At 48.4% G+C, this 21,160-nt stretch overlaps 3 protein-coding genes across 3 annotated transcripts; all 3 read left to right on the forward strand.

Annotated features, from left to right (window-relative positions):
- Window positions 1-1,799: 1,799 nt before the first annotated feature.
- Window positions 1,800-2,282, forward strand: IUM83_19967 (uncharacterized protein; the record flags this gene model as incomplete). Its single annotated transcript, XM_067945037.1, has 1 exon — window positions 1,800-2,282. One exon carries the CDS (start codon window positions 1,800-1,802, stop codon window positions 2,280-2,282), a length of 483 nt encoding a protein of 160 aa, XP_067780947.1.
- A 228-nt stretch (window positions 2,283-2,510) lies between these two features.
- On the forward strand, window positions 2,511-6,338 carry IUM83_19968 (Exonuclease mut-7; the record flags this gene model as incomplete). The annotated part of the gene is made up of 4 exons (XM_067945038.1): window positions 2,511-2,733; window positions 2,816-2,939; window positions 5,871-6,054; window positions 6,129-6,338. The coding sequence occupies 4 exons, from the start codon at window positions 2,511-2,513 to the stop codon at window positions 6,336-6,338; spliced, it is 741 nt and encodes a 246-aa protein (XP_067780951.1).
- A 5,318-nt stretch (window positions 6,339-11,656) lies between these two features.
- Window positions 11,657-13,625, forward strand: IUM83_19969 (putative secreted RxLR effector protein; the record flags this gene model as incomplete). The annotated part of the gene is made up of 3 exons (XM_067945039.1): window positions 11,657-11,808; window positions 13,490-13,534; window positions 13,604-13,625. 3 exons carry the CDS (start codon window positions 11,657-11,659, stop codon window positions 13,623-13,625), a joined length of 219 nt encoding a protein of 72 aa, XP_067780950.1.
- Between the last annotated feature and the right edge of the window lie 7,535 nt (window positions 13,626-21,160).

Here is a 21,160-nt window from a genome sequence, read left to right on the forward strand (position 1 = left end):
CTGGCGATACTCATAGTTCGCCGGAAGGAACGTGGCCCGCAGCTGCTCACAGAGCTGGGACCATGATGCAAAACATCCAGGCGTGGTCGTCTCGCGCGTATACGCCCAACTCTAAGCGCGACCACTAAGGTTGGACAGCGCAAAAGCGACACGGAGTCGCTCGTCCGAGACGAGAGCCGCGTCCATCGCGAGCTCGACCTCTCGGACCCAGAAGTGGAGGTTGTCGCCCTCCTTCCCTTCAAGGGGGTGAACCTTCAGCCTCAATGGCTTCGGTGCGGCTGCCGGAGCATGCAGCCCCTGAACATGGGCAATGAGCCCTTGCTCGTAGGTGTCGAACGTGGTGATGCGCTCGACCTGCTCAGCTGGCGTCGCTACCGCTAAGCTACGCAGAGAATCTATTCCAAAGATGCCTGCCATTTCCGAACTGACTCGAACTGCGATTCGTTCAAGTGAGGAAACTCAATTCTATCCATCTTGGCTCACTCGTTGAGACCACAGAGGATTCAGGTAGTCCAATCTACCCGCGTAGGTGTAGGATTGACTACAAGTGCTACCAAGTGTGACGGGGCCACACGAGCACCTTGCACAGAGGAAGTGTGCCTACGAGAGTATACAAACTCTCAGTGAACGGCAGTTCATGTGTCCCTGGCCTAAGGGGACTGATTGACCAGAAGTACGGTAGATCTAAGACTGAATGTATTTATAGGTTAGTACCGATTTGGCCTGCATACAAATCCGAAGTTCCCTATAGTTTATCCTATATAAAATATACGGTTGGCTCTCAAGCCTATTGCGTTACTACTCAGGGGAGTGACCTTTTGTAGCCATCCCTGAATAGTGCCCGGGTCACTATTCCATGTAACCCCGTTACAAGTAGTGTCCCGTTCGAACTGCCCTATGTAGCGCACACTGAATCTATATCTTTCTAATATGAGACCGTTTGAATCGATCAGAGATTGGTCGTTAAGATATTTGTGGTGGACAGAATTTGAGATATGTTGACATACTTGGTGATATGTTCTGTCATATCTGCTGAATCTATGGTGGGTGATTTCCCTATTTTTGGTAGACGTCCATTATGACAATCCTTGAGATAGCATTTGCATGTGTGGCTCTACAACTCCCCTCGCCCGTGAGCTGCGTCTGTGCTAAAGGACATCTACAATACACATGTAAGAAATGATGTTTACTCTTCGGGTCCTAGTGGGAGGTCCCAGTCGGCATGAGCCACTTCTCTTTTTTCATTTGCTTTTTTAACCAGTCTATTGGCTACGCGATAATGTACACCATGTCATTTCATTTCATTTCACCAGTCTACACCACGCAAATCGACGTCCTCGAGCTCGCTGCTATTATCGCTGCTATCGCCGCAATAAGCACCGTTACGGCCGGTTCGAATGGCGCTGTCGCGACACGAGTGGCAACTCGCGAGCTCTACGGACCAGGAACAGGGGGGTGGAGAGAAATTCCCGGGGGAAGCGGATCACCAAGCCTGGTAGCCTAACTTCAAAGTGTAGTTCAAGGGGACGTTTGTCTTCTGGAGCGTCACCAAAAAGGTTCATTCAACTCGCCGCCGGCGAGTTGAGTCCTTTTTTAGTCGGTTATTTTTTTTGCGTTTGCAATAAGGGGCGGGTCGCACCTCTTCTCTTTTTGGTTTTTTTTATAGCTAATAAAGTGGAGGTCTGGTCACAGCACATTTTCGCATTTCCCTTAAGAAATTCACATGCGAGTAAGTGTAACTTTTGCTCACAGTTAAGCATGGCCAGCCTCACAGAAGCAGAGACGCCCAAGGGGCAACAATGGAGAGCCCAGATGAGTGCATAGAGTGGAGCGATGCCCTCGTGGAGTCGCTGTTGTTTCTCCGGAGGCACAAGTACGGCCCTGCCTTCAAGGGCTCGAAGAGCAAAGCGCAGCTGACTGCAGCTTGGACTCACGTTCTAGATGATTTTAACGAGGAGAACCGCCGCTCATGCAAAGTTTCGCAGCTCAAGAACAAGTTCCAGGGGTTGAAGACCACATTCAACAACATTAAGGCCAGTGAGCCCCAGACCGGCAATAGCACGGAACATCCGCTCGAGTATCCTAGCATCTGGCCTACGCTGATCATGTACTTTGGCGATCTGAGTGGGATGGGAAACCGTGACTTCGGTCAAACGGGCTCCATCATCTCGGAGGCTTCTCCCTCGCCAGAAGAGCAACCGCGCACCATTGTCACTGAAGGCGCGGTCAATAAGCGTCAGGCTCGAAATCGTAAGATGGATCTGGCCAGCGCGTGTCTATAGCAGAAAAAGAGACCAAAAGACCTCTGCTACCTCTTGTTGGGACTCCCAACAAGAGGTAGCAGAGGTATTTTGGTCTTTTGGTCCGCCAATACTCCCAACTTGGGAGTATTGGCGGATTCTCTTTCTGCGACCTCTTTTTTTGACTGCGACCCGCTCCTAAGTTCGTCAAGTTTCGACCAATCGCCGTTCGTTACAACCATTCATTTTCCTTCCAGAGACCAAGCCGAGATGTCATCGGACGATGTGCCTTCTCGTCTTCCAAGCGTGCTGTGCATGCCCAAGGTGGTGCGGGACTTGTTGTGGACTGTGACCAGCCCGCACATGCTCAGCGGGGATCGGTTCCCCGTTTTGCCTCCGGAATTCGGGATGGAAGCGCTGGAATCCGACGCTGTGGTTGACTGGCTGAACGCCCTCGTGTCGGATCCAACGCCACTGTTGGCGTTCTTGCGAGGTAATCTGAACCGTTTACTGTATATGCACAGACATCAGTTGGGCTAACTGAAGCAACACATTGGTCGGGGATGGGTATCTAGAAACGACGTCAAACGGTCGATCGCTGGCTCTGGGGGTCTACTTCTCCACGCTGCTCGAGTACTGGCTGCGCTTCTGTCCGCACCTCGGAATGGAGAAAATGGAGATTGGGAAGCAGATCGTGTCGTCTACCAACAGGACTGTAGGGCAGCTGAAGTTCCTGTTTCGGTGCAATTTTACAGCAATGAACGAGGGTCGAGGCAAACACCAGGACTTTCACGTTGAATCATCAGTCAAGTTCTTTTTGCTTAACCCGATCGACAACGATAGCAATGGGATGCGGACTAAAAGTGGAGGTGAAGACAACGGGACAACCGAGCGGGGTGGTTACGTACCGCTCGAGCAGTTCGTCGGACCTCATCTTGGGGAGAATTTGGCTTGGAGAGTGCAAGAGGTGGAGAGGAAACTGGCAATGCGCCGAGGTGAGAGTGTGCGGGCGTGGTTGAAGGAGAATTATAGTGACAACGTACAGTCACACATTGTCTTGCGTGGATACCTGTTTCAGCCTCTGCACCAGTTTGAGTCGACCTCGGAGGTGACCATCGCTCACGATTGGCATTTCCATCGAAACCCCGCAAATCTAAATAATGGTTTTGAACTGAAAACGTCGGTAAGCCCAAGTATTGCAGTTGATCATTTGCGGGGATGGTGGACAACCGCTATGGAGACAGATTTGCCTGCCAAAGTTCAAGCAAGTGCTCACCAAGGGATCGGCGAAAGTCGATTCGTGATCCTGCCGAAACTACATTGGTTATCCCCCGTAGTTGCCATGGAGGATAAATTATCTGGCCAGATTTATGTCGAAGGTGACAATAGATTGGATATCCCAGAAGTGGAAGTACTATCACTTGAACAGCTAATGGCGTTTGTTTACGAACATTTCCAAAAAGTCCCCTCAGAAGTCGAGACGAATAAAACTAGCGGAGTAGCTATGCCATTGCTGGTGGCAGAGATTGTGCGTTCGTTGAAGACCTTGGCTTTTATGGATGAAAGCGGTGCCCAGTACTGGTGTGAACTGTCTAGAGGGTTCATTCTTGACCCCAAGTGCTGGGATCCGTCACCATTGTGCCATGAACCGGTCCGATTCAGACGCACTCTTCGCCGAAACGTTGCCACTGGGATCGGAGAGCGGGAGTACGAAGTTCGTCGTACTAATTGTGCAAACGAAGGCTTCATCAAGCCAGACATTGACGTGGTTGCTGCACAGGAGGAACAGAAGCGCCATAAATTTGCCGACCCTGCAAATGTTGGACCAGAAGTCCTGAGCAGGGAACTTATGACAGTATTAGGGGCCAAAAACATAGAGTTTAATCATGCCGAGCTGAAGCGTTCGACGAAAGACTTGCTACTGTGGCGAAGACAGCACGCTGCGGGAAGCACTGGCAACGGCACTGGTTCCACCACTCTGCAGTGTGGTGATAGATCCGCGTACCTCCGTTCATGCCTTGACTATTTAATCCTTGAAGCGACTGATGAAGTGCAGTCCAAGCTTGCTCGACGAGTAGGTTACCTGTTGCTGGATGTATTTGACACCTTGAACCGTGAGTCCAGTTTGGATGATCCTGGTTTGCCTTCATCACCGGAATGCGTGGCTTGGGTGGCACTTCTCACCAACGTTGTTAGTGATCCTGAGCAGTGGGATTGCCTGAATTTGGTGCTACGAGCGATTGACTTGGCTGTAAGACCTGGCCGTTTACTGCAGTGGGGAAGCACAGGAAAGAGCATCAGATTTAGTTACCTCGATAAGCTGGTTGCTGCTCGTACCCCTCGATGGAATGCTGTGGTGGTCGAAGCGATCCGTGTGCTTCGTATTGGCGAGCGTGCTCCTGGTCACAAGGCACTAGATGCGACAGAGAACGCGCAAAAACTTAAAATCATATTCTCGGATTTTGTTGCGCAGTGTGACTGGCAGAATGCTGAGCGCCTGGCCACAATTGTGCAGGATAACGATATGATGCAGACGCTCTTCAAGTATTTATCACTGATGAACATGACAAAAGCTCTGAAACGGTTGCAGAAAGTTACTGCTGGAATTCAGAATACAGCAGAACTTGCGTTGCCACCTACAACACAAACCGATTCAACCGATGAGATTTCATCCTATTTGCCAGGCAATTCAGTTGATCATGCCAATAACCGATCCCTGAACAAAGACAGTTCGCATGATCTCAACTGGATATACATTGATTCTATCGAAGAAATCGAAAACATTGTTTACCACCTGAAGAAGCGTGAGGCAGCGTTACACTCTGAAGATTCATTAGATATACAACGGGTTGCTTGGAACGCGCTTGTTGGGATTGACTGTGAGTGGCGGCCGCAATTTCTGATTAAAGACGAATCCATTTTACACGGGGGTCCTGACGACCGTGGTCGAGGAGAGGAGCTAAGCAATCAATCTGATGAAGACAAAACTGGATTAAGCATATACCAACTTGCGGTTGGAGATGTCGTCTACGTGATTGACGTTCAAGTCCTTGGTCCAGCGGCAGCTGCACCACTTCGCTTTATCTGGAGGTGTGCAACGCGACTTCTACTGATCGGCTTTTGCGTGTCTAGCGACATTCAGCGAATCAAGATTTCATTTCCTGACCTGGAATCACTCTTCGACCAAGGAAAAGCGGAAGGCATGCAACGTCCTTTGCTACTTGAGCTGAGAGAGCTCGCGTTGTTTAGGCACGTTCCTGCTAGAAACTGGGGACTGTCACGACTTTATTGTGCATGTTTTGAAGAGCAAGTGGATAAGGAGCAGCAATGCTCTGACTGGGGTAGCCGCCCTCTATCCAACATCCAGCTGGAGTATGCAGCGAAAGATGCATATGCTGTTCAACGACTTGCCTTACATCTACTAGCCGACGTCAGCTTTGCGCATCCACAAGGCGAATGCGGCTCCATAAGTGATAGAATTTTGGATTACATGAGGAGGTTCGACGCTTGTTACAGCTTTTCATACTCGTGGTCAGTCACTACGACATCCCAACCGCTCGGAAAACAGCACGTCAAGGCGGCGTTAGATGCTCTCGGAGTCCAAGCTCGGTTTCTGAGATGTGGCCAAAGTGAAAGCGTAGGACTGCTCGTCAAGAGCATCGCTCTATTGATCCGCAAGGGAAAACAACTCAACACGCCAAGGCGCATTTCGCACGCCGTAGCGGTACTGCCGCTGAATCGGTCAATCGATATGCAAGCGTTAGGGTCACTTTTGGGGGTAAACCCGGAGGATATTGCGTTGGCAGATCAAGAGGTACGTTACATCTATTCCACAAATTTCCACTAGTGTACTTTCATTCTAACCTTTGGCTTGTTGGCTTTGTGCAGACTCTGGTGCGAGTTTTTGGATATTCGCGTGGTTGCCTCGGGCCTATTGGTTTACGAGAACAGCAGGCTATGCAGATCATCTTAGACGACGCCATCAAGTCCGAAGACTATCTTCTCTGTGGTGCCGGAGAAACTGACGAGGTTTATGCGATTGCCCCTGATGTGCTTGTTAAGACCGTGCACGCCTTGGTGGCCAAAATTACCAAATAGATAGCAACATTTATCGTCGCTTAGAAAACCCCTCTCCAAATACTTTAAATCAGCATTAGCCAGCGGAATGTTTGGATTGAACTGTGGAGCTTTTGCACCGTTGTCAATTCCTGTACTTAAGTATATGTTCAGTTGTTCAGTTGTTTAGGAGTATCGGGACGTTTAACCGAATTGATAGGATTCGTGTCGCCGGGTGGGGCATTGTGTTGGAGTCTTCCGAGCGTAATGAATGAGTGAGCGTAAATAAACGTGGCTTTTGACGTCACTCGTGGTCTGCTACAATTTTCGGTGGTTCTCTGCAACTGATTACGGTATAACTGGTTTGCCTTTTGTTCGTAGCTTTTCTGCTGCGGAAGTTTCACATGAACGGCAAATTCTCTGCGAATGTCGCTGGTTATTCACCTCAATCAGGCACAACATTTTACCACTGCGCTGTGACTAGAATTCCATTCACACCATCTTTGTGATCCGTTCCCTTCCTCTTGTTCCCTTTTACAGTTTACGAGGAATCGCTCGGGTAATCAGAGGTGGAAAAAATAGTGCAATACAATAAATAATCAGTTTTTTCAATATAATTTTTATTACTGAACTACCGTATTCCGTATGTGCTTGCTGACTGATTCATTTTACTGACAAATCTAAGTAGCCAATCAAATTCTAGAGTTGATCATACAGTTACTGCATATGTGATTGCTGACAGTTCAGCCCAGCCACAAATTTCTCAGTAGCAATATTGACTTGTGCAGCGCACAGCCGACGGCATCAAGCGGAAGCCGCCAGGACGCAGCCGTGTGAGTGGCGCCGGCCGAAAAGAGCCGAAGCATGCTCGAGAATCCTACACGAAGTGTGAGAAGCTGGAGATAGTTGAGTTTTTCGTTAACAACAAAGTGAACGTCGCGCTGGACAAGTACTTCCCGAAGTTGACAGGCCACACAGGGAACAGAAACGAAAGTTGATGTATAAATAGCGTAAGGAGCATGAACAACTAGAGCTACAGTGTGCTGACTCGCCTACAAGTCTCTAGATGACCCAGCTGTGGCGTTCTTGATGGAGTTCAGCATGAAAGACAAGGATTTAGGCGATCTTTCGTATGATGACGACTTCAGTAGTGATGGTGGCGACGATATTGACGAGTGGTAAGCGCATAATACAATATTTGGTTAGGTAGCTACCGTTACATTTGTCGAAGATTACTGTCGATCGATGTTTGGACGACGAGTAGCAAATAATGCAGATGCATGTCAGTAAGCACATAAGGAATACGGTACACTGACCTCAATACAATACAAAATTGACCCGATTATTGGCAATAAATTTGTAACAAAGTGCCCCCACTGACAAATACCGAAAGTCTAGCCAATAAACCTCGTCTAGAGGCCAGAGTCAAGTGAGTGCAGTATCATCGCTGGCGCAACACTGTGTGCGCCCCGGATGCCGGGCTATAGAGACTGCTACGCATTGCTTCTTCGAGTGTGACCCCGTGCAGGTGTTGTGGCAGAAGATATGAGAACCATGGCCCTGGTGTGGAAGCTGCTGATCTTCCCGTCCGACCGCGATGTCCATGACGAATGGCGCCATCTTCGTGAGATTCTCCTCATTTTATGGCGCATTCACACAGCCATTGTGTTCACGCACTATGGCGTCGCCGGAATGATATCTATTTCCACGGTATGCGTGCGATCAGCCCACTCATTCCCCGTTTGAGCTGCTCGTTTCGGTAACACTACCAGCACCTCTATCGATGATCAACCGAGATTAACCTTGATAGTGACGATATCAGGACAGTTTTGCACCACCTGGAGTTCCCTGAACCTGTTGATGACGACGTTCAACTCCCAGCTAGCGCCAATAGATTGAGCTTTCTCTCTTGAAAATTGCGATCTCAACTCTGTATCCCTCTTTAAAGCGATATAAGTTGTACCATTTCTGTATCAATACAATATAAATTGCGCCAATTTTTACTATCGTTTAGCTTGAAATTGCAGAAGTTATTACTGACAGACGGTGGTTAAAATTCAATATCATACTGCATTGGCGGACCTCTGCGAGGAATAACCATCGTAAATCACTGCTTGAATCGACTTCAACAGCTCCCTACGCGCATAAGGACCACCAAACGCGAAGAGCTTGAAATGTACTTCTGTTCTGAAGTAGGAAACAGTGATGTAGGGCACAACAGACAGTTGATGTATCATGGAGCGATCTTCGAAGCGCTTCCCCCGCTGGCCGAGAAGGAGGGACGTGTGTGTGTGTGTGTGTGGACACATCCGTATGCGGAAGGCATACCCCGTATTGGCAATACGGTATTAGGGGTTCTCACACTTGGCATGTTTGCAGGTTGAAGGAAAAATCGACCAATCAGAAAAGAGATGTCAAACCTACAAGCAGGCTGCATTTCCTGCTCCGACAGCGGGTGCAGGTTGGATTGCAGGTTGCAGGTTACAGTTCATGGCCAAATAAACACGCTGATTTCGTATCTCACTGGTTATTAATAAACACGATTTTGTTGCGGAGGGGGCGACAGAACTCGTTCCGAGCAGGACAACACCACTCACTCCCCGCTAGCACTTGTATCGAGCCACCCAAGCGTCGCAGCCGAATCACTTCCTGATCAACCAGACGACACAGCACCATGACAATCAAGCGTTGGCTCCCTGCAGGGGTGTGCATCTATTTGACTATCACAGTCGTCACGTCGAAGCATACACTACAGGTGTTAAGGAGCGCTTCTACGAAGGCGCGCACGACTTTTTAGCAAACACGAGCACTGCAAGTCCAAGAAACAATGCAATACGAAGCCTCTTGTTTCTCCTAGAGCAGCATACAGGACCCGAGCTTTATGAAGCCGGTCTGTAGCCACACGGGTCCTTCTTTCCTGGGTCATGCCACTCGCGGGATGCCAACCAGTGAGCGGACACCAAAACCTACTAGCTCACCGCTAGGAGGCTGTAGGTTTCGTGCGATTGGCTAGCCGTCCGAACTGGCAACCTGCAAATCTACCAACCGTGACCCTATTGTACCTACATAGTACGGGATCGTGTGTGCCACATCATATTTGGTGCCACTAGGTATACAGAGTATAGGTGCTGCACCTATAACGGGTTACACGAACACGTAAATCATCATCACGGTAAACATGTACTATAATACCGCACGGAGGTGCCCATGGAGAGCTCCAACACGCCTGCAACGCATGTTGCACGCGCTGACTGCCTGTCTGATCCAGAGTGGGAAGCCCTCCAACGACTGTCAAAAGTCATTGGAGAAGCGGCGATATATTGTACCGAAAATTGCATTTATTGGTGTTTTAATTCGTTTATTTTTTGATATTTTTTGTAATATATCTTATTTTTTTGAAATATTTTTTTATATTATTTCTTTTTTATCAATGTTAATTTAGGAGTTGGTTGGCACCTCGGCAAATATCGCATCTTTGGTGATAAAGTATAGATCCTCCCGAGACCATGCCAAATCGCACGAGGGACCTATTAACCTACAAAAGACTAGGTAATTCGGGATAATCTATGATTTTTCGTGTGCAAATCAATCGCTCAAGAGAGGCAATGTAACTATTTGAATATCACGCTTTTCACGAACTCCTGCACTTGAGCACTCCCATACCAACTGTAACGCGCTTACGCTCGCTACCCTTCGGTCTTATCCAAGTGCATCGACTCGAGCATGCCCTGGTTCGATCGGGAGCGAGATCAACGCGTAGAGGCGCGGGTTCTGAGCGAGGTATGAGGGGGCTTACTGCTTGCTCGGTGTGGTAATGCATAGACATGGTATTGAATTGGTGCGAATATGAACCCGTTAGCATGCGAGGATACAACTCGGCATCTGTCCAGTCACCAGCGTACCGGTCGAGATCATTAACTGGGGTTCGTCAGTGTGCAGGCAGCACTGGACACGCTTACACTGGTATTTTGACTTTGCGTTGTATGTGGGCATGGAAAAGTCTACGTAAATCGGCAGAACACACAGCTACACGCTGAAAAAACCGTGATTTGCTGGGAGATCGATTTAATCACGATATGCTTGCTGTCTCGAGAAAGATGTGTCTCCTCAGAGAACCACCACTTATTCGCGCAGTTAGGGGTATTTCAACATCTACCGGGTATCCCGCTGGGTATATACCCGATCCCAGTAAAAGACCCAGTCTTTGACCAGAATATGCCTAACATGGAAAGCGTTCTATTATACGGGACATAATATCTACATATTATGTACGATTACGTCTATTTACGTATTGTCTACGGATTACGACTGGGCACTGAGCGAACTGCGGGGGAAGATTATGAGCGAGATCGAGACAATCCTCTCCGTAGTGATAGCCTCGGGAGAGCATATGTTATTACAATCGAGAGGAATCATTATCTAGGGCTGTATCATTACAACCAGCACTCATGGTAGCAGTACCACAATTCGAGCACGCGATGATCTCGCATAACGCGAGCAAATCGTAGCTTGTTCTCTTCGTCTGTACTTAGTATAATATCGCTGGCCGCCACCACAAAACTATAGCCGTGACACGATGAATAACAATGGACATATATATATATATATATATATATATATATACAACTATACAGAAAGGCTCAGAAGATCTGGGTGAGCGACAACTGCGGGATGACCTCACCCCCGCTTACTGCTGGTTCACCTGCTATACTTGGCCAGACCTCAAACCGTAACTAGTAATAATATCCTCTGCATTTCGTTGAATAGAATCAAACCGATGCAGTAAGCGACCCATACTGTTGCTGAACTTTGGGACATATTTCACGAAACGGACTCTCCCGATAGTGAATTACCTCTTGATAGCGATAACACTCAGTTTCGTATCACTAACCACAATCTGGAGGTCAAAGGATAGTTTGAGTTGAAATTATATACCATGGGTCATCGGGATAAGCACCTTAACACTACTAAGTAGAAGGTATCACTATTTGGGATACCACAACAAAGAGGATTGTCTGTGCACAGTCCAATTGATTTACGTACAGTACGAGTTAACCCCATAAACGAGGAGTGATCACCACGTCTACACGAGTTTCACCTACCGTAGTTCGAAAAGAGTACATGTACAGTACACCATTTCTGGATCAAATTGAGAATTTTCAAGATGAAAACGAGAATTGCTCAGATCGTCTCTATCTCCATACTATGATATTCGGACCATAGAAAGAGCATCTTACCACGATCCTCTCGTTTTGAATTTCTCGTTTTGAACTGGGATATCCTCGATTTGATCCAGAAATGGTGTACAACTGGAGAGTATCATTGGCAGTCAAGCCAGAAGGGGCAAGAACCGAGCGACTATGAACAAGCTGGTGGGTTTGGCGGTCGTGGCGCTGCTACAGGTGACGAGCACTAGCGCGCGAACTGAGGCCCATAAATTCGACCCGGAAGACAAGTGCCCGACACTCTGCGAGCGCGATTACGACCCAGTGTACGAGTCAAATCGCGTCTTGTACGCAAACACTTGTTTGTTTGAGGTGGCGCGTTGCTTGGACCCAAAGGTCAAGAAGAAACACACGGAAAGTTGCAGGAAGCCCAAGCGCGTCGTCTCACGTGTCCAACAAATGACCGAGTGAGACATTGGAGTCATCTTGAAAGGAATCTCTTTCGTGGAGTGGAGCAGCCATGTTCTAGAGCGAACACTATAGGAAAATAGACATTCTACACCTATTGGGGCAAAGCCCCCCTATAATGAAACGAACTTCTTGACTTTTTACTCTTTTTTACAGCTTCATGTACCCTTTTTACAGGACACAACTGACGTTATTAGAAAGCGGGTTAGGGCGGACATTTTATCATTCAACGCACTAGAGCAATTTCGATCGAAATTTACCTCTCTATTGGAACTTCAAAAATCAGATGTTAGACGCTTCAAACAGTGGTTCGGCAGAACCACCTGGTGCGAATGATTTAACTGCCACTAAACTGAGGTCGATTTTTAAGAAACCCAGAAAGTACCCTTTTGTATCAGGCACCGAAGGATTGCGTCTTGATCCGACGCTTTAGCTACGACTTAGCCGTGACGATTTAGGTCGTGTACCCACCCCTTCAGCACGGTCGACCCTGAATAGCGTTGAGGGGCACTGTGATTTAGTGGATATTACATCAAATGAGACAGCGATGGCGCTCGTAAGAAGTCGGTAAAAACGTTGGATGGGTACACGATGTGTATCTGATCCCGCCTGATAAATGAACACTGAATTTGCACGAAAAGCATCAGTACATTATTGAAGCCCTCCACCGTGCGCGTCGAGGGGCCGCCAAGGTAGTGGCCATCTCCGTCGCCCCCTACGTGCAACGGCAGCATATGCGTTGCGTGGTTAAGGTGTGGGGTGTCGTCACGGTGAACTATACGGGACGACCGTCACGTCAAAGCACCCTGATATTCTTTTGTATCTGGTGCCAGCGGCTTAAGGTCCCTCCAGTTGATGGAGAAAGGAGGTGGTAGGAACCCTGCACTTCAACCGGTCACTTTCGATTTGGATTGACGCGCCACACGTGTGCTTTCAGCTCACCCGCTCTACGCAAGCATGGACATTCTGGATGTTATACACAACGAAGTTCTCAAGCAGACAGAAGAAATCGTTGTCAACTACTTCTCGCGCGTTGTCGACTTTCGCGACTTTATTACGACTACTCGCCCCGCTGCGGATGTCTGCGTCACGCTCAAATTGCGTTGCCTCTCTTCCGAGCGGCTTCCTAACTATCGAGGGATTCGCGTTACCATGGTTGACCCCTTCGTGATAGAGCCTACGCTTTATGACCAGGGTGCCTGACGCCGTTGAATATTGGGTCAAACCTTGCGCAGGTGACTGTGTGGGATGCCAATTCGGTGTCGTATGGGATACCTAACGTCGACTTCTATCCCGGTGCGGTGTATACTCTCCGTGGCGTCCAATATGTTGGGATCTATGACAACGTGGCTAGAGGCAGTATGCACTACGAGCCCGACAACTCGGACTCCATTCGTCAGCTGGGACCACCTCTGAAAGTGTCGAATATGCACCTCTAGCATTGAAGGCGAGGAGGAATACTCTTAAGAGACCCTGGTGCTACAGCGTCAGGTCGGGATAATGTCAGCAGATTAAAAAAACTGAAAGGATATGTTTCTGCCACTGCTGCTGCAACAACAGGAGAAACCAACACTTACTGGAGCGCTGGATGACCATTCCTGACAGGTATGAGTTGTAGAGTACTTCCGTAGCGAACCTGATGCCTGATGCTGTCTGGTTTTGATGTATTTGTAGCTGGACCTTGGTACTGGGGTGATGTAGGTTATCGTGAGTGTATTTGGCTGTTGATGGGCAAGAAATCGGTGTATAGTTGATATTCAGGTGGGAAGTCGTCGATGTTTGTAGAAACGAGAGTTAGCTACATGTGGTACCTTGAAACTGTGCGGTTGCAGCGAGGATGGTGCTGGAAGCAAGCGTACCGGAGACTGGAGGGCACATTCTGTGATGAGTCGTCAAGTACTACGTAAGGATGGGACCTACAATGCTGGTTTAGACCGATGGCTAGGTAACGTCACTTTTGTTTTGTGTGCAGGTTGTGGAGATTGGATCTACGCACTCAATGAAACAACTAAAGATGGATCTGTTTTTGACGAGAGAAGGGCATGAGCTTCTCTGGTAGGGTTCGCGAACACAAACGGTAGGGGCACCTAAGAAAACCGTGTTGCAAGCTATGACGATGTGCTAATCGAATCGATCATAATGCAGCAGCGTTCTGTAATTGGGGCATGTACCGAGTATGAAGTCGTTTCGCAGAACCTCTACATTTGTAGGTCTCGCAAAGAACCACCGGTAAGCTCAGGTTTTGAAGGGAAAACGCAATTGTGATGATTGCAAAGCTAACGGTACTAATTTCCGCGACAGGAAATCCCGTACTGCCACTGTGCCGCCCGTACCGACTGGAGAGAAACCTGCGGCCCTGGCAGCGAAAATCGAGCGGTATTTTCGTGTGAATAATGCTCGGATGTATATGTATACACTATGCTGACAAAGCTTCTAAGGCCAAGTTTGAATGCGTTGCTGGTCATTGCTTTTCGACAATAACGTGCGGAAATCAGCCGATGCAACGAGGTGACCACGCAGCAATGGGTCTCAAATCTATCGAAGGAAAAGGGATCTCTCTCGTCACAGATGTGGCAATCGCAAAGGACGACCTCGTCACGCAGTACGTCGGTGAGGTTTTGAGTCGGGAAATGTATGCAAATCGAGAGCGAGCGGTACGCGTATCGAGAGCCGATGCGAGGGTAACTACTAATTTTGAACTAATGGCATACAGGAAGCGCGGCGTTCGCAAAACACGTACGGCATGGTTGTGACAGACAAGGAGGTCATCGACGCACGTTACGTTGGTGGTATGGCTCGGTTGGCTAACCATAGCTGCGAGCCGAACTGCAATGTTGAGCGTTGGGAGGTAGCCGGGGAAACGTGCTGTGGTTTGTTTGATTGTTGCAGCAGGTAGACCACTTTCTACTTCAACAGTGCGCCACGCGCTGCGCGTCGTGCGAAGCCTCACAACGTTGAATTTTGCAGGTGGATAGTTGCAGCAGGTAGAACTGTGAGTATGGTTATGCAAACGGCATTGCATATGGCAACCGGTAGAACTGTGAGCAACTGCCGTGAGGATGGAACGCGAAGTAGAGGAAATTTTGCGACACTGCGGAGAAAGAAGTAATGCTACACGTTAGGGAATCATCGAATCATCAGTCCATGATTCCGTGTAGAGATACACCGATAAACAGGCAAGAAGTGAAGTGCAGCTCGATCAGGATACCTTGCTGAGTTACCCGAAAGTACCCGCGGCAGGGCTGTGACAGTATGATAGAGTAAAAGTATGGACATGCGTAGCAAATACTGCATTGAGCAGCAAAAGTCTTCCCACACTTCTAAAACGACCCAAACTCTCCTTTTATACTACGTATCCATTATGGGTTTCAGGCTTTTTCAAAGCGTGTCTTCAGTCAAAATATCTATTTTTGAATGCCTGGTAATGTATATAGTATGTCATACGTACTGGTGGAGAAGTACACCGCCGCGAGTCTAAAAATAGTAACTGTTGAACAGTATAAGCTAGAATGGAGCGGAACTGATAAGATATTTGTTGAGCCAATGTTCATACGAACCACGCTATGATGCACAGGTTCCCGACGAGCGAAGGATTCCATTGACGCCACAGAAGGATACGATCGTCCCTCGCATCTTCGCTCAGCTTACTTTTGCTTTTGAGCAGTGCTGCACACTCACCCCTGAACATTCGACGCATTTGCAAGACCAACCATGGAGCTGCTGAAGGCTATCCAAATTGACGCGCAGAAGCAGAGAGAAGAGGCGGAGGTCAACCTCTTTTCGTGCATCGCTGATTTCCGCGAGTTCATCTCGGCTACCGAGCCGGCTGTGGATGTGAGCGTGACGCTCAAGCTGTGCTGTCTTTCTTCGGAGCGTGTTATTGGAGGTCGTGGAACCCGCGTCACTGGGATTGACGCCAGTCAACGCTCCATGTTCGAGTTGACGGTGGATGCGTTGCATGACCTGACGCCTCTGAAGAGAAATCCCTACCTTGTTCAGGTAACGGTTTGGGACGCGAAGCCGAAGAAAGGATCATACGGGAAGCCCAACATGGAATTCTGCCCTGGTGCGGTGTACACGTTCCACCAAGTCGACGGCGTTGGGTTCTATGCGAACATTGCGAAAGTCAGTGTGCAGTACGAGCGCGACAATACCTTCAAAATCTGCGAAGAGGAGCCCCCCTCCGAGAAGCGCAAGACCCAGGGAGAGGCCTTGCCGTCGTCTCCGAAGTCCAAGTCTCCAGCAACCTCGTCGGGCATGGGTACCCAATCCGGCGATGACGAGTCTGACTACGACATGGCAGACGAAGGAGCAAGAAGTGAGAGCTTGTGCTCCGCTGACGCGCAGTAAGAGCGGTGATCACATCAGTGTGTGAACTGGAGAAACAAACACACGGCACGGGGTCGCAGCATGCACGATATTTGGCTGTGGGCATTGAACGGTGCAAGTTGCTTTCATCCAGAACTAACTACGCGCGAGTGAGTGTTGAGGCTGTAAGGTAGTTCATTTCATGTAGCAGATTTGAATGCAAAAGAGTGATTTGACTCTGAAAAACCACGGGCGCTGTTACTTCTATGAAGAGATCTTGCGTGCCTCGTATTTTCTAGCAGTTGTACCACTTTATGTGATTATACGATAGCTGGAAGTCATTTTAGTTGAAGTCGATGCCTATAACTTGCCTGAATGCCATACTTTACAACTGCTGTAGCGGAAATGGATTCAAGGGGTGAGGATGTGCAGATATAGTTGCAGAGTTGCAAAACAGACAAAACAGAAGAAGCCGACAGTGGACCATACCCCGGGTGAGGCTCACCCAAAACCTAGCCGATTTAAGCCGTAGAGTGAGTTTGTTGATGCTGGGGGAGTCCTCACAACATCCGTCGCTTCAGCTCTGAATGAGCATCCAGACCATTTGGGAAGACGATGACAAGAGCTGCCAAGTTGACACGACGCGCGAAAGCCGCAAAACGTGCTCTGAAGGCAACAGCAAAATCTACAGTCCCGTATCGTAAAGCAACGCCAAACCCTAAAGCAACACCAAAGCCTACGGTGTCTGTTGATGACGCAGAAGCAGAGCGCACCAGAGCCCAGCTCGCGCGACACGAGGAAACAAAAAAACGGAACGCAGATACTCAGCAGCTTCCTCGCAACAAGCGGAGAAAGAAGTCGATGCTTCGATTGAATGCAGACGATGAAGAAAATATCGAGGACGACAAAAAAGGTTAGTGTTTTTCGTACGGACTTCTGGTCTGGAAGACTCACTTAGCGACAATTGTATACGTTGTAGCGTTTTTCGGGGGCATCGATGACCCACTGTTTCGTGTCTGCGGAAGCTGCGGGGAGCCGCAAACTCAGTGAATGCCGTGTTAAGATTGTACGAATCTGAATCCAGGTTTTTTGATCCCCTTCGCAACGAGGAAGGAGCAGTGGAAATTATACCGGAGGGTCTTGTCTCGAGTGTGTCTGGCGGGTATACGCAGTCAACGCAGTCGATTTGGCTGTGTGATCGATGCTATCGATCACTACGCTCACGAAGCACACCTAAGTTCTGTCGGAGCAGTGGATTCCGAATCTGTGAGGTACCTAAAGAACTGGCTGTACTTAATCGGATGGAGGCAAGATTGGTCGGATTGGGGATCTCGTTCACTACGTGTGTGAATCCCTACCGTGGCGGCCAAGAATTCACTCGAGGCAATGCTATAAATTATTGGAATGACCCTGGAGCAAGAGTAAGAGAACTACCGAGGCCGTTGAGGGAATGTGGGGTTGTTTTTCTCGTGTCCAAGTCGGACGAAACCACAATGTATTTTCGCGTCCGGCCTGCATTGGTGCGAAGCGCGTTGAAGTGGCTGATTGCCACCAAGGATCTCTACAAAGACGTCTCGATTTCGGAGGAAAATCTCCGTGCGCTAGAAGAAGTAGACACCACCCAAGACATACCAACGATATCTGTAACAGATGAGAAAGTACAGGAGCTAAGCGGTCACACTCAGCAGGTCAACAGCGAGAATCGTGATTATCCCGTCACTAGCAGTGAGCATGATTCGCCGACTTTACAAGATTGTGTGACGGACGAACTCCAGGATCCGGCGCTCGACCCCACCTGCAGCACGGAAGATTGTGCAACATGCACTACCCAATACGATGACGCGAGCGTGTTTGCTCAATCTCAATTGGCGAGCTCAAATGGAGATGATGAAAGAAGTGACGTACTTGACAATCTAACTGAATCGTTTGAACTTGAAGGCAGTCAGGGCAATAAAGAGAGCGAATTAGAACAGCTGATGAGAGCGGCAGGTGTAAATGCATCGGATCCTGCTATTCCTATTGGTGAGCTGCGACGTCAAGAACATCCGATAGATGGATACGGGACGGAGCATTTAATGCTGTGTTGCTTCCCTACGTTGTTTCCGGATGGAAAAGGAGGATATCACCCGATTAATGATAATGAAGGTAGAATGCACGAGTACAGCTTAGCCGACTTCTGCGCACACCTTATGAGGTGGCATGACAGACGTTTTGTAATTCACGGGAATTTCAAGTTTTTCTGCATGAATTTGATTCAGAGAAGACAAATCGATGGCCTGGTGAGACGAGTTCGTGTTACGGACAGCCGTGTCGCGGCAGTAGAAACTGCAGGGTGTGGGCGTGATCAAAGTCCCAGAAGAGATTGCGGACATTTGTCTAACGAAAAAGAAGAACTCAATGCTGCAATCCAGGTGTTAGATTCGTTAAAGCCATTTTTTCGGGTAGTACGGGGTAGTGGGTTGTACTGGTCCAACGCCCGCGACGATTTAATGGCCATGATTGGGAACCGTGTGCTACCAACAAGGTGGCCTACTTTCTTTTTAACCTTGAGCGCCGCTGACTCTATTTGGCAGGACTTCGCTCGAGCATGTAACCCCGCCCTGACACTAGCAGAATGCAGGCAACTTTCTTTTGAAGAGCGAAGAAAATACTTGAATCAAAACCCCGACATCAGTGCGAGGCATTTTAATCGGCGCTTCCAGACGTTTTTTGATACTATTTTGTGCGGTAAAGCACAACCACTAGGCAAGATCATTGATCATTTCTGGAGAGTTGAGTTTCAGCAGCGTGGTTCACCCCACGTTCATTGCCTACTCTGGATCGAAGATGCCCCAGATGTGCTAAAGCTGTCAGAAACCGATGAAGGACGAGCGGAGCTTGCCGCATTTGTTGATAAACATATATAGGTTTTGTCGAAAACACTACAAGAATTAGATAGCTGTTCGTGTACTACATGCGGCGTGCATCGCACCGGTAAGGTGGATATCTTGGCGTTGAGACCCCCAGCAATTGGAACCGTCGAATGGGAATGTGATCTTTCCAGGCTCGTACAGCGCGTACAACAGCATGAGTGCTATGCAAACTCATCGTGTAGGAAAAAGAGCTCCAATTGTCGCTTTGGATTCCCTAAAAATCTGCAAGAGAAAACGATCATTGAAACAAATGTTGGCGCGGATGGAACCCCATCATTAAAGGTACATTTAAGACGTGAAGTGTCCACGATCAACAATTATTCACCGCATTTACTATCTTGTTGGCGTGCTAATATGGATCTACAATTGATCGGTAATTCATATGGAGCCGCAGAGTACGCGGGGGCTTACATTAGCAAAGCAGAGCCTGATACGCTACGCTTTCGACGCGTAATTGCTAGAGCGATCCAGCGGTGTGACCCAAACCTGTCGTATCACTCGGTTCTGAAACGCGTAGCAAATTCTACGCTGTCTGTGAGAGAAGTTGGTGTTCCCGAGGCGATCTACATCTTACTAAGAACGCTTCCTATGCATAGTAAGTCGCGGTCGGTCGTAAAAGTGAAAGTCCTGCGCCATAATCTTAGATACGACCGCGTGGAGCCGCAGGGGGTAGAGGATCTCATTGCACTGAACCAATTTAACTCGAATTCAATTAGAATCGAGCCCATCGAGCGAGCATACATGAACCGGCCAGCTGATACTTAATTCGAGTCGATGAGCTTCGCAACATTCGTTGAGGAATATGAAGCGATACCTGAGATAGTGAAAAAAACAAAAAAAGTGGTGATATCTGGAAACGGGTGGACGGGGAAGGGTGGATAGCACGCCGAAACAAGGCGGTGGTGGTGCAGAAGTCCCCGCGGATGCACCCGGTTTCGGGGAACGCAAATTTTTGCTTTTCGGAAGTGTTTCTGTATGTTCCCTGGAGATCATTGAAAGACTTGCCACAGACTGATGAGCAGTGTATTAAACGCTTTTTTGAAGTACAAGAAGCGAATTTGCATGAATAGCTTCGGCAAGAGTCCAATGCTAAGCTGGCCCGGCAACACAAGCTAGATCTACTCAGAAATTCCCGCGATTCATGTAGTATTTCTTCTTTCCCTGCTTCTGAATACGTTTTTATTGACAACCCATATGTAGGCGATGAACATTCTCACGAAAAGCCAACGGATGAAGTCACTTCGGGAAACCTCAATGGCGTTGACGTAAAACCTAGGCATACCTACTCGGCGGAAGTCATGAGCAAAGCTCGTGATTTTATAAATGTGTGTTTAAAGCCGTGGTCGAAAGAGAAACAAGACCAGCGTACACTAGGAAACGCATTTCACGAGAATACCAGGAAAATATCGCATTATCGCTATCCGATAAATGACTGTGAGGAAACTAGAAGAGAAAATCGTACGGAAACAATGGCCGAATCGCAGTGGGTGCCGTTTGCCCTTGCAATGGAGCAGTCTCGAAAACGGTTTAAATGTTCGCTGGAAAAGTCGAGTTGCAAACCACTCCAGATGATATTAAATGGCGAAGGCGGGTCCGGAAAGAGCTGGTTGATCCGGCACATAGTGAAAGACGTGCATAACGTCGTCGGTGAGCATGGTTCGACGCGACGAACATCCAAACGCGTTCTACTACTTGCTCACCAAGGGACAGCAGCGTTTAACATCAAGGGGAAGACACTATGTTCGGCCCTTGGGTTTTCCTCTTTTTCTAAGTCTGTATTCTCTGTACCATATAAATCCTTGACAGAAACCAAAACTGGTCAGACTAAGCTGAAAAACATGCAGCAGCAATTCAAGGACGTGCACCTCGTCATTGTTGACGAGTTCAGCATGATTTCGTGTGGGATGCTGTACTGGATAGATAGGCGGATGCGAGAAATCTGACCGAGTGACTCGGATGAGTTATTCGGAGGTAGAGACGTTTATTTTACAGGCGATGCAGCTCAGTTAGA

Source organism: Phytophthora cinnamomi, assembly GCF_018691715.1.
Source record: "Phytophthora cinnamomi strain GKB4 chromosome Unknown Contig121, whole genome shotgun sequence".
NCBI classification, from domain to species: domain Eukaryota; phylum Oomycota; class Peronosporomycetes; order Peronosporales; family Peronosporaceae; genus Phytophthora; species Phytophthora cinnamomi.